The sequence below is a fragment of the Aspergillus undulatus genome (genome assembly GCF_047715775.1).
Source record: "Aspergillus undulatus strain CBS 261.88 unplaced genomic scaffold BDV17scaffold_63, whole genome shotgun sequence".
NCBI lineage: Eukaryota > Fungi > Ascomycota > Eurotiomycetes > Eurotiales > Aspergillaceae > Aspergillus > Aspergillus undulatus.
In genome coordinates this window covers 59,226-71,669 of record NW_027396667.1, presented here as the reverse complement: position 1 = coordinate 71,669, position 12,444 = coordinate 59,226, and the positions used below count along the sequence as shown (strand labels likewise).

Sequence of the window (12,444 nt, the reverse complement as noted above, 5' to 3'; positions counted from 1 at the left end):
CTCAACTCTATCATACCTCCTGCTTTCCCTCCCACAAACGGCGAAACCAGAACGATAGACTTGTCTAGGTGACTGCTGCCCCCGCATACCAGATCCCTTCTGACCTTACCACATGCTTACCGCCCCTGCTGCGGGACCCCAACGCTGACCTGTCCAACCTCCCCCAGATCAAGCTCCCGCGACCAGCTTTCGGTTCCTGTCCTTCTTTACCCCCAATCTTAGATACAGCCGCGGTCTACCACGTCAAGGCAAGATGTCGCAAAGTCATGCTCTCCCCGACGATCAGGTACGATCAGCCCCATGAACTTAAAACAATGGTACACCTAAGCTCAAACAACCTCAACCAGGTGGCGGGTGAACTCCGCAAGATGACTGCCTTCATCCGGCAGGAAGCTCTCGAAAAAGGTCGCGAGATTCAGCTGAAGGCCGATGAGGAGTTCGCCATCGAGAAGTCAAAGCTCGTCCGCCAGGAGACCGCCGCCATCGATACCCAGTACGAGAAGAAGTTCAAGCAGGCCGCCATGTCCCAACAGATCACCCGCTCTACTCTTTCCAACCGCACCCGTCTCCGTGTCCTCTCCGCCCGCCAGGAGCTACTCGACGAGCTGTTCCAGCAAGCCCGTGGCCAAATCTCGGGCATCGCCGCAAAGGACGCCAAGAAATACCAGGCTGTGCTGAAGAGCTTGATTTTGGAGGGTCTCTATGCTCTGAACGAGGCGAACGTCACTGTTCGCGCGAGAAACAAGGATAAGGATGCTGTGAAGAAAGCTTTCGGGGACGCTGAGAAGGACTTCAGAAAGGCAGTTGGTAAAGAGGTCAAGATCAACTTGGACGAGGAGGAGTCGCTGCCAGATGATAAGTAAGTCCTAGCTGCTCTCTATCGTCACTCCACAGTTATGTCTTACTAATACTTCTCCTCAGCGCCGGCGGCGTGGTCATCATCGGTGGAAATGGCAAGATCGAAATCAACAACACCTTCGAGGAGCGACTGCGGCTACTTGAGATCGATGCTCTCCCTGTCGTGAGGGAGACGCTCTTCGGCAAGAACGTTAACCGGCGGTTCCACGACTAGATCGCCATCCTTATGTCGTTCTAGTTCTGAATTCTAAGTCAGCGTGTCTGTTTAGTTCCAGCTTTGTCTCTATGTAAATTTCCATCTACTTTATTGAGTTCCAAGACCATTCGAGGGGAAGTACTGCTGCATAAACTATATTCGACGGTTTCTACATCTACAAGGCCTTTGCCGGCATGTTTGTTGAATGTATCTCCAGACATCATGATTATGCTCTCAAGGGGTATCTAATCTTGCTCAATATCAACTCGAAATGATGAAAAGTATTCTGGCCGTAAGGGGCTTAACTGAAATCTCGCGAAATGATGGTAATATGAGACCGAGCCTAGGGGAGGCTCTTGGAGTCAATGTACCGCCGCCGTCGGTCCAAAATCGAAGGGGTCCGATCGCTGATCTGATTGAAAAATGGCCTACCCTAATCATGATCAATAGCGTGGTGATATTCACCGATTGACTCAATGTCAGTGTCACTCCCAAAGAGGACCGGAGTGGGGCGAAGTTCAACAACACGTCAAACACCTCGCAGGAAGATGTACCGGGCCTTGCAGTATGCTGATACACAATACTTCTAGCCGAGCAGCACACATGAACAGCGGGGAGGGAAATTCTCCCATGGTGCAAATTTCCGGTCCGAGTATTTCATGACTCAGGCTTTTCGCACCGGATGACAATCTCTTTATCCTCTTTCTTGGCGTATTTGCGAATATCTCGGTTCTTCTTCTCTGGCTCGTAATACCCAAAGAAGCTCTTCTTCGGCCGCGGCTTCGTCCTAACTGTATAGACGATGCGGTAGTGGAGAGACTCCAAGGCCTCCTTCGCGAGCGTACGCTTGAGATGAGACGCACCAGAGTCTTCAATAGCAGTGAAGATCTTCTTGACTCGTTCAGCAAGCAAGTCGACAGAGTCGTTGAACTCGATCTCTGCGTCGTGATCGGAGAACTGTGTCTCTGACCATCCAGAGTCAATGATAGTATCGAGGAAGGTGGTCACGGCTCTGAGCTCGCCGTAGTCGTAATCAGGCTGATCCTTTCTTTTGTAGCGTTTGACGTCGTATCGTGGGTTCTTGAGGAGATTGGTGATTCTGTTGACTTCGGACTTCCTGTCCTCGGATCCAGCATTGGCTGATGGATCATTTGTTAAGAAAATGTACGCAAGGCGACGTCGGAATGTTGCAATCCAGTCGTTCACTGGCACAATATGTTCCAGGAGACGACTCTGTAGCTCTGCGTCTTTCAAAGTAGCATGGGCAATGTTGCAGATGTTACTTGCCTGACCTTTGCTCAGCAAAATTCTGTTTCAGCAGTATAAAAGATTGCATACCAAGAAATCAGCAGATTCATCAGTAACAGCGTCAAGGACAGCAGTGATAGTTCTGTCTATCGCTGAGCAAAGAGTGGTATTGCGAGTTAAGGAAGCATCAAAGGGGAGGCGGCAAATGATGCTCAAAATGCGGTCCCGGGTGTCATCTGCGAAACTGGTTGACTGTTAGTGGAAATGGTTGAAAAACACGTTGCATTGACTAACAGATCTGCGGCATCACGAAAGACATCCAGAATGGATATCAATGCTAGGTGATGCTGGGGTAGCGACTCCCGGGCCTTGTCTATGAATGTTGTTAGTCATGGGGAACCAGATAACGATGGGTTAACCTTACGCTGGGGCAGCGCATCTGGCACAACGACATCTGACAGAGCTAAGGCCTCAGGCCTCGCGCTCAGCTGCCAAAACAAAGTATCGATGTCTTCCGGCCGTATGAGTGACTTCATACGTGCTGCTGGCGTGCGCTTCGGAATCATTAGTTCAGAGGCCTCTGGATGGACGAGGGAGGGATAACACATACCTTTAATGCCCTACCGTAAGCATGTCGCAAACTATCCCGAGGCTCAGAGGGAACTAAGCGGTGTGTGAGTGATATTGCCACTTTAAGACAGATTCGCAACTTACTGGCATGGAATAACCATTTGATCAGCTCGTCGGGTAGAAGTCCCCTGGATAGGGCGAAATCAACTATGCCGGAATTGAAAGCTCGCTCTCGAGAATCAGGCTCTAGCGACGGTTAGTACCGGAACTCTAGAAATGCCATGACACCGACCTCTTAGTATAGCAAAGTACGTTCCAGGACAGACGCAATCGCGAGGAAAGTCCGGCGCAGGAGGTAGTTGTGTCTGGAGGTCGAAAAAGGACCAGGATTTACCCAGGTCGAAAGCTTCCGTTCGCCGCACGGCATCGAGAATACGCTGAACACCAGCACTATCATTATTTCCATCGTCTATTGCAGATGCAAGGACGCCTTCATGCAGTTTGCTCGCTTTTTGCGGAGCATTCTTGCGAGCGGCATCAGCTTCAATTGAAGCCTTCAGTCTCGCAATTCCAGCTTCGGTCTCATTATCAGAGACCGTTTGCATGACGAGATTGTTCAAGGAGTTCTTGTATACTTTGGGTGCCGACAGTATGCTCCTAGGCTTCGCGATCTTCCCAGAACGTAGCGTTGCTTTCGCATCATCGCCAGTGTTTGTTTCTGAGTCCGAAGGTACCGTCGGCTTTGCGGGGGTCAAGAATTGCGCCAAAAGTCCATCCGCATCTTCGATGGAACCTGTTGAGTCGGATTCGTCGCCATCGGAACTGATGACAACTTCCTTTCCCTTCTTGATGGTGCGCTGGGACGAACTGAATGACGCTCCTGTTCCGGCACTTTGGAAGCTTGACTGGAGCACCGGAGTATCATCGACAAGGTTTTCCGCGGCGCATATCAGTGAGCGTTTCAACTGCGACGAGGGTCCGTCCGGTTTGTCCGGTGTTGTGATGTCCGAAGGTGAGATCTGAGGGAGATCAGTGAGGGGGGAGGACTGCGGCGCGGGATCTTCTGCCGGAGATTCAGAGGTGGCATCTTCAGCACCCAAGGCAAACTCCGGCTTCTTAAACCAACTGGTGGTCTTCCGTGACGAAGCCATGCCGGGGATGTGGTAGAGTGAGCGTAGTCCACTACTGAAGTGAGCTCAAGCTCCAACCTGGGGCGTTCGACATCCACGTCCGACGCGTCGCCCATCGCGAGGTCACGTGAACGCATATATCTTAATTGGATCAGGTTTTTTGTCTCATGTCATGCAACGCCAAAATGAATCGAAGAATTAGTGAAGATCTCTTCTCTATTAGGTCCTAATCTGGAGCAGTGTTTTAGAGGGATTAGGTTAGCAGAATATTTACGGAGTACAAAACCCACCGATTTCTGGTGGTTACTGGTTGATCTCCAGACATCATAATCGATACGGATAATATTACAGGTTAGTCCGTTGCCAGGGCTGGTGTGCTATTGATGGGATTCGTGAGATCCTGTCCTGTCCTGATAGGTCTCTACGTTTACAGCAGCCGCCGCATCATCGTATACGTGGAAGTCGACCACCTCGTCATGCGTGCATTGCTAAATATATAACTCAGCGGGTGCGGGGTGTATGTATCTGACATCGCGTCCGTCCAACGACGGAGGGCTGTATATAAGCTTACCAAGGCATTTACCTCAGGAACGGCTGGTCTTTCCAAAAGCATTCCGTCAAAATGTCAAAGTATCTGTAGGTAGACCTGGGGTCAATAGCGAAAAAGCGCCATGAAGATGGACACGCCACCGAACTTCAGGATCGTACCATGTTCCTCTGCTCGGAAACAACGGCGGGAACTTTACCGCCGGCCCCTCTTTTGTCGATCCCTCCTTACTCCGTTCGATTTTGATCTCCACCAAGCTTCAAGGTTTAGTGGCAGACTGGCAGTATGATAGTTGAAAATCGTGGCTTCGCCCCATCCGTTTCAATAGTGTGATGAGATTAACCACCGTATACGAGTCAAACAAAGAAAGCAACTGGGCAGTTTTGCTAGTCGACAGTCTGTATCCGTATGGCAGATCGTGTTGGGCCAAAACAACAAAGCTGGCAGGCTGCTGGATATGCTGGACAATTGATTGGCTGTCCGTGACTCCGTAAGACCGTGAGAGGCAGTGCAGACTGTGCAGTGCTTGCGCTGACAGCGCAGTGCAATCCTTGCAATACCAGAGCCAAGGAACCGAAATCGAAACGGCTTCAGTATGACAGCCTTAGAGCCAAAGGGTAGATGAACTAAAATCACGATGTGCTCTGTACGCGTTGGATGGATCCACAATTTATACGTGGTCAGGGAAGTTGGTCTGTGCCGCGGGCGCCGAAATTCGAGAAGGGGGCACCAGAACGAAGGGACAGGAGTTCTGCTCGGAACTCCGGAGATTAGGAGTCGGCGAGATCTTGAATCATAGTTGTGAAGGGATCCATACGGAGTCAAACATCATGCTTGAAAGAGTATAGGCGCGGAAGCGGACTGTCGAGGGTAAAGAGTCAATGACAGCCAGAAACTCCCTTTGAAATCTTTTGATTCCTTGAGCGCCTTCATGCAAAGCTTCGTACTTTCTCTGGATTGCTTTCTGATACATAGAATGCGAGGATAGGCTCCAAACGATGTCCTTAGAAGAGATATCCCAGGCTGGTTGACTGTGCGATCGAATCGTCCCCTGTACCATAGGTGGAGTGTTTCGCGTCACCCTCACAATGACTATTCTGTACATGGTCTAGTCCGTTTCAGGCTGAGGACCCCAAGTATGAGATCGATTGATATCCAGACCGGACAGAGTGTTTTGTCGATGGACATAGACGCAGCCATCCTATCGAAGTTCTAGGCAACGGGCTCAAGGACTGAGGCCGACGGCGATGGTTCATCTCTATGGTTCGCCCGTAACAAGTCGAGCGGCCAATTTAGAGAGAGAGAGAGGCGAAATTCCGACCGGCATACCTCGCTCGGATCAAAACCGTTGCTGAATAATTTCTTCACGACTGACGTCCAGGGCTGTCGCCTCATCTGTCCCGAAGTTTGGTTCAACGCATTGATGCGCGTACGGCGTACCGGCATTGCGCCGCAGGGATGTGTTGCCACATTTTTCAAGATTTTGCATGGTGTGTCGTAACCTGTCACTGCCGGCTTGGATGAGGCTGGACGTGAAGTGAAGTTCCTCGTAGGAGATCCAGCCTGCCGTATTTATGGTACGGTCGGATACACCAAAAATTACCGGAAGTGGTGGATGTCCCCAGTAAGCTGTGAGATTCGAAGTAAAGTATAGCCTCCAGAGTAGGCGCTTAGCAAGGTGTCAGCAAATTAACCGGGAAGGAATCAGGGAGAAGGGTTTCTTGATTCGAAACTAGGCAGCTGTGGACTGACACTGAAGAGAAGAGTCCATTGAAGAGATTCTACTGAAGGAAGTAGACAGTTAATTAAACAGTATTGCTGAGGATAAGCATTTGTACAGATTTATGTATGTTAAGTGACGGTAATTGGGCGATGCTGACCAAGAATCGTGCCGCTCAGCTGGGTATCGCGCTGGTCACAGGCTCTCCCAGTCTCATCCCGTGTCCCGTCAGCCTGCGCGAGTGCTCCAGAACTGCTGCTGTCCTTAACGGTTCTTGTTTTCACTCCATAATCTTTCACTCTCCCCTCCAGCTCCTCCCACTGCATGAGGATTGTTCCTCACGATACCCTTGTCTTCTATATAACTTTCATTTAGCATATCATGGCTTATGGTGTTTGATTTCGTTCGTTCATCATTTCCCCCTCGAGCCGCCATTTCCCTGTGTTGTGCCTACCACCGAACGTCTCCGTATCATCTCGACGTGCTACCCTATTGCCTCCTGACTTTCGTCGCCCGCCCCCTTACGAATTATATCAATAGATCTTGTTTGCGCTCTATTTATCCATCTCCAATCGCGCGATAACGATTACGAGTGCCTTTTCAGACTGGCTGCGTTGCGGAGTCGGCTCGTAGGGGCGGATGCTCCCTGATACCCATACAACCGAGTTGCGCGACTTCACGCTCTTTACGAGCGAGCACTAGTCTAGCATGGCTTCAGTTAACTTTGACCCGAGTGGCATGGACCCTCCCCCACCTCCGCTCCGCTCGGTGGACAGTAACATATCGACGCCGACAAATCGCCAACGATGGGCGACTCATCGAGCCACCAACGCCGGAGGTATGCGGAAACGCGTTTCAATCATGGACCGATACCACAAGCGCAAAGAAATGAAAGACGAGAAACGAAAATCAACTGCGGTCAATTCGACGACAGAGCCACCACCAGGTGCACCCTCGGACGGAGAAAGCAGAAAGGTGTACGTCAACGTCCCGCTTCCCGAGTCGGAAAGGGACGAGGATGGCCATCCCAAGGCAAACTACCCCCGGAACAAGGTCCGCACGGCAAAGTACACGCCTATAACCTTCGTACCCAAGAACTTGTGGTTCCAGTTCCAGAACATCGCCAACATTTACTTCCTCTTCATCATTATCCTCGGTGTAAGTCCCTGCGCCTTTCTCATTTGGATTGGAATTGCGTGTAAAGCTAATATTGACATCACAATCCGTTAGTTCTTCTCCATATTCGGTGTCGACAATCCTGCCCTCAACACTGTACCTCTAATTGTTATCATTGTCGTGACGGCCGTGAAAGATGCGATCGAGGATTGGCGCCGGACCGTACTCGACACTGAGCTGAATAATTCCCCCGTGCATCGATTAGTGGAATGGGACAACGTGAATTCCACTGAAGATAATGTTTCTCTGTGGCGACGCTTCAAGAAAGCTTGTACTCGAGGGACGATTTGGACCTATCGCAAGCTTCGAGCCATGTTCCAAAAGACGCCGGAGAATACCGAGGCAACATTTACCGAACGGCGAGCTTCCTTCGTAACCAATACCTCCCCGAGAGCATCTATGGACTCGCAACAAGGCGGTCGTGGCCAGGAAGAAGCAATGGAAATGACTCCGGTTTCCTCTCCGGTTCCCGATGCTCGCTCAGATTGGCCACTACCAAACTCGGGACCAAGCCAGTACCTTCACCCGGACAAAGCGGCTCGTAATAGCATGGCACCGTCAGAAAACTCTGTCGGTTCCCCGAGGAAGATTGGCAGTGTGGTTGACATGTCCAAGCAAGTCGTTGGCGCTGCTAGGTTCAAGCGTGACTACTGGAAAAGTCTACAGGTCGGTGACTTCGTTCGACTGTACAATGGCGATCCCATTCCTGCGGATATTGTAATTCTGTCGACTTCCGACCCAGATGGTGCGTGCTATGTGGAAACAAAGAGTCTTGACGGTGAAACCAATCTTAAAGTTCGGCATGCCCTCCATTGCAGTCGGAAAGTCCGGCATGCGCGTGATTGCGAAAGGTCGGAGTTCATCATCGAGAGCGAAGCCCCTCACCCTAACCTGTACGCCTACAATGGTGCTGTGCGCTGGGATCAGCGTGACCCCGAATACCCCGAGTCGCCTCGCAAAGAACAGGTTGAACCAATCACAATCAACAACCTTCTCCTACGTGGTTGCTCTCTTCGCAATACCGAGTGGGTCCTTGGAGTTGTCGTTTTCACCGGTATTGAAACGAAGATTATGCTCAATTCCGGTGAAACTCCAAATAAACGACCCCAGCTTGCCAAGGACCTCAACTGGAACGTTATCTACAACTTCGTCATCTTATTCATCATGTGCCTTGTTTCCGGTATAGTCAACGGTGTGGCATGGTCCTCAAATGACAGGTCTCTCAATTACTTTGAGGTGGCCTATGGCAGCTCACCCGCAATTACCGGTATCATCACTTTCTGGGTTGCTCTTATCTTGTTCCAAAACTTGGTGCCAATCTCCCTCTACATCTCGCTCGAAATTGTTCGCACAGCCCAGGCGCTATTCATTCACAGCGACGTCTTTATGTACTATGACAAGCTCGGTATCGCCTGCATACCGAAGTCGTGGAACATATCCGATGATGTGGGGCAGATCGAATACATATTCTCCGACAAAACTGGTACATTGACCCAAAATGTCATGGACTTCAAGAAGTGCACAGTAAATGGGGTCTCTTACGGCGAAGCATTCACGGAGGCTCAAGTTGGCCTTGTGCGAAGAGAAGGGGGAGATGCTGATGCTGAAGCTGCAAGGGCTCGCCAAAAGATAGCTGTGGATACAGCCAGGATGGTTGGAATGCTTCGAGACTTGCACGATAACCCGTATCTGCGAGACGAAAACCTCACCTTTGTATCGCCTGATTACGTCGCAGACATGAGTGGCCAGCATGGCGAAGCCCAGAAACAGGCTACACAACATTTCATGCTTGCCCTTGCGCTGTGTCATTCGGTCATCACTGAGCATACTCCTGGTGATCCCCCGCAGATCGAGTTCAACGCGCAGTCACCAGACGAGACAGCTCTGGTTGGCACTGCGCGTGATTGCGGCTTTACGTTGCTTGGAAGATCAAACGATGACCTAATTCTGAACGTCCTGGGCGAAGAGCGGACCTACACCGTTCTAAATACCCTGGAGTTCAACTCAACCAGAAAACGAATGAGTGCCATTGTCCGCATGCCTGATCGCAGCATAAGACTGTTTTGCAAGGGTGCAGACAGTATCATCTACTCGCGTCTAGCGCCAGGAAAGCAACAGGAGCTTCGCAAAGAAACAGCTCGGCATCTGGAAGTCTTCGCCCGTGAAGGGTTGAGAACACTCTGTGTTGCAGACCGACTTCTGTCTGAGGAGGAATATCGTGCATGGGTCAAGGAACATGACATTGCAGCCGCGGCATTGACAGATCGTGAAGAGAAGCTCGAAAATGTAGCAAATGCTATTGAACAGGATCTCATGCTCATTGGAGGCACTGCCATTGAGGACAAGCTGCAAGATGGTGTACCCGATACGATATCTTTGTTGGCCAGGGCAGGCATCAAGCTTTGGGTTCTGACTGGTGATAAAGTCGAAACTGCCATCAACATTGGATTTTCCTGCAACCTCTTGACTAACGAAATGGAACTGATCGTCTTCAATATTCCCGGAGATCAGCGACAACAAGCGTCGCAGGAGTTGGACAATCACCTACGGAAATTTGGCCTGACGGGATCTGACGAAGAGTTAATTGCTGCACGAAAAGACCACACCCCACCGGAAGCTACTCATGCCATCGTGATTGATGGTGAGACACTCAAGATTATGCTCGATGACGAGATGAAGCAAAGGTTCCTTCTTCTTTGCAAACAATGCAAGTCCGTCCTCTGCTGCCGAGTTAGCCCCGCTCAGAAAGCTGCCGTCGTCAAGCTCGTCAAAGAGGGTCTAAATATCATGGCACTTTCTATCGGTGACGGAGCTAACGACGTGGCCATGATCCAGGCCGCTGATGTTGGTGTCGGAATCATCGGTGAGGAGGGTCGTCAGGCTGCCATGTCAGCGGATTATGCTATTGGCCAGTTCCGGTTCTTACAAAGACTTATTCTTGTTCATGGACGCTACTCTTACCGACGTCTGGGAGAAACAACTGCCAACTTCTTTTACAAGGTGAGTGTTTTTTGCGGATACTTCGTTGGTGCTCGGCTGACATTATCACAAGAACTTGGTTTGGACCTTCGCGCTTTTCTGGTACTCGATCTACAATGACTTTGACGGCTCTTACCTGTTCGATTACACTTATATTATTCTGGTCAACTTGGCGTTCACATCGTTACCTGTTATCTTAATGGGTATCTTTGATCAGGATGTGGACGACAAAGTGTCGCTCGCTGTGCCCCAACTGTACATGAGGGGTATCGAGAGGCTCGAGTGGTCTCAAACGAAGTTCTGGTTCGTTAACTCTTTTGTTATTTCTACTTGTTTTACTAACCAGTATAGGTTGCATATGCTGGACGGCTTTTATCAGTCCGTCATATGCTTCTACATACCGTATCTTCTATACGAGCCAGGCAATTTCGTGCACCCTAGCGGCAAAGACGTCAGTGACCGGAATCGGATGGGTATTTTAGTCGCCTCTTGTGCTGTCATCGCCAGCAATACCTACATCCTCATGAACACTTACAGATGGGATTGGTTGACGGTTTTGATCAACGCGATCAGTTGCCTCCTCATCTTCTTCTGGACCGGAGTCTATTCCTCTGTGCAAGCCTCAGCCCAATTCTACGGAGCTGCTGCTCAAACATATGGAACACTCGATTTCTGGATATTGCTTCTTGTGACAGTCACGATATGTCTCCTCCCCCGATTCATGGTGAAGTCCGTTCAGAAGGTCTTCTTCCCGCTCGATGTTGATATCATCCGTGAACAAATCACCCAAGGCAAATTCAAATACCTGGATGATTACGAAACTTTTATTCCAAAAGCAGCTGGCTCTGCGAATGATTCTGCGGCCTCTTCTGATCTGGGGAAGCCGGTCGATCCTGGTACGAGGCAAAATCCTTTTTCAGATGATCAGCAGATCTATGCGGAATCCGTTGCCCCGACGGTTCGTACGCATAACCAGCGCGGCCAGAATGGTAGTAACGGGACCACCTATGCTTCTAGTCTTGACACAACCCGGAATCCCCACCCCCAGGCAGTCGACTACGTACGATCCTCAGCCGAGCGGACACGACATTCATTCGATAGGGCCCGACAGAGCTTTGACGCAGCCGACGGCTTCACGTCCGCCAACAACCTAACGCGTGTGGAATCATCGCTTACAACCGGTGCCCAGCGGCCCCAAAGTCCTCATAGTCCCCTCAAAGGCTCATGACCCTTTCTCGACGGTCCTTCGAAGCACCGGTCTACGGCCGATTCAAGCAGGCGTTCCCACCCTGCCGCGCCTGAACCACATTTTGACTTCTGCATATACTAACATCATGTCTTTGACGGCTCCATGTCGGTTTCTTGCCACTGCATCTTGATCTGTTTCTTATCTTTGTTTGACGAGTAGTCTTCTCGCTTCTTTTCTTGCTTCAGCGGCTCTTGCGTGTCGCACCATTTGTCGATTCCCCGATAGAAGGCGTTCGGTTACTCATATGGGTGGTTGGGTGCGACTTTAATTCTTTTTATACCTATTATTCCTTACGCCGGAGCGTTCCACATCATCTTTTTCTTGCCCATGCTCTTTTATTCATCCATGGCCTAAGCCCTGCTTCACCTTCTCTTTGCTTTTCTTCTTTCCATTTTTTACTGTACAAAAACTTTTATGCGAACGCATCCGCTTCGCGCTTCTGTTTCCGCTGCTCACCCATAATTTCCTTTTCTTATACATACTTTTTGCTCGATGGCGAGCCTTGTTACGCCGGAGTCTTCGTACTTGAACCGTGGACGTATTTGAGAAGCACGTTTTTTATGAGCGTTAGCCCTGTCGAATTCTACAAAGACAGTCGTTTGTCAGTTAAGTCTTTTCTGACTACTGCGTATAGCCCTGAGGTGTGCCATATAGGTACTCGTTTGAGGCGCGTCGGCGCGTAAAGTGGCTTTTAGCGTGCCTCACCGCCTTCCATTTATGTATCAACAGTAAACGACTCCATTGCCTGCGATTATTTTCTTTCTTTCAATG

General features: G+C 50.2%; 3 protein-coding genes across 3 annotated transcripts; 2 read left to right on the top strand and 1 right to left on the bottom strand.

Moving 5' to 3' along the window:
- The first annotated feature begins 19 nt into the window (after positions 1-19).
- BDV17DRAFT_204600 (H(+)-transporting V1 sector ATPase subunit E) lies at positions 20-1,199 on the top strand. Its single transcript, XM_073755320.1, has 3 exons — positions 20-286; positions 348-859; positions 922-1,199. The coding sequence occupies exons 1-3, from the start codon at positions 254-256 to the stop codon at positions 1,070-1,072; spliced, it is 696 nt and encodes a 231-aa protein (XP_073611578.1). The 5' UTR covers positions 20-253; the 3' UTR covers positions 1,073-1,199.
- Positions 1,200-1,711: 512 nt separating this feature from the next.
- Positions 1,712-4,023, bottom strand: BDV17DRAFT_295108 (uncharacterized protein; the record flags this gene model as incomplete). The annotated part of the gene is made up of 7 exons (XM_073762990.1): positions 1,712-2,341; positions 2,393-2,546; positions 2,597-2,675; positions 2,727-2,856; positions 2,913-2,965; positions 3,017-3,118; positions 3,165-4,023. The coding sequence occupies 7 exons, from the start codon at positions 4,021-4,023 to the stop codon at positions 1,712-1,714; spliced, it is 2,007 nt and encodes a 668-aa protein (XP_073611577.1).
- Positions 4,024-6,513: 2,490 nt separating this feature from the next.
- BDV17DRAFT_273725 (uncharacterized protein) lies at positions 6,514-12,283 on the top strand. Its single transcript, XM_073759043.1, has 5 exons — positions 6,514-7,427; positions 7,500-10,445; positions 10,498-10,727; positions 10,776-11,320; positions 11,442-12,283. Exons 1-5 carry the CDS (start codon positions 6,978-6,980, stop codon positions 11,576-11,578), a joined length of 4,308 nt encoding a protein of 1,435 aa, XP_073611576.1. The 5' UTR covers positions 6,514-6,977; the 3' UTR covers positions 11,579-12,283.
- The last annotated feature ends 161 nt before the right edge of the window (positions 12,284-12,444 follow it).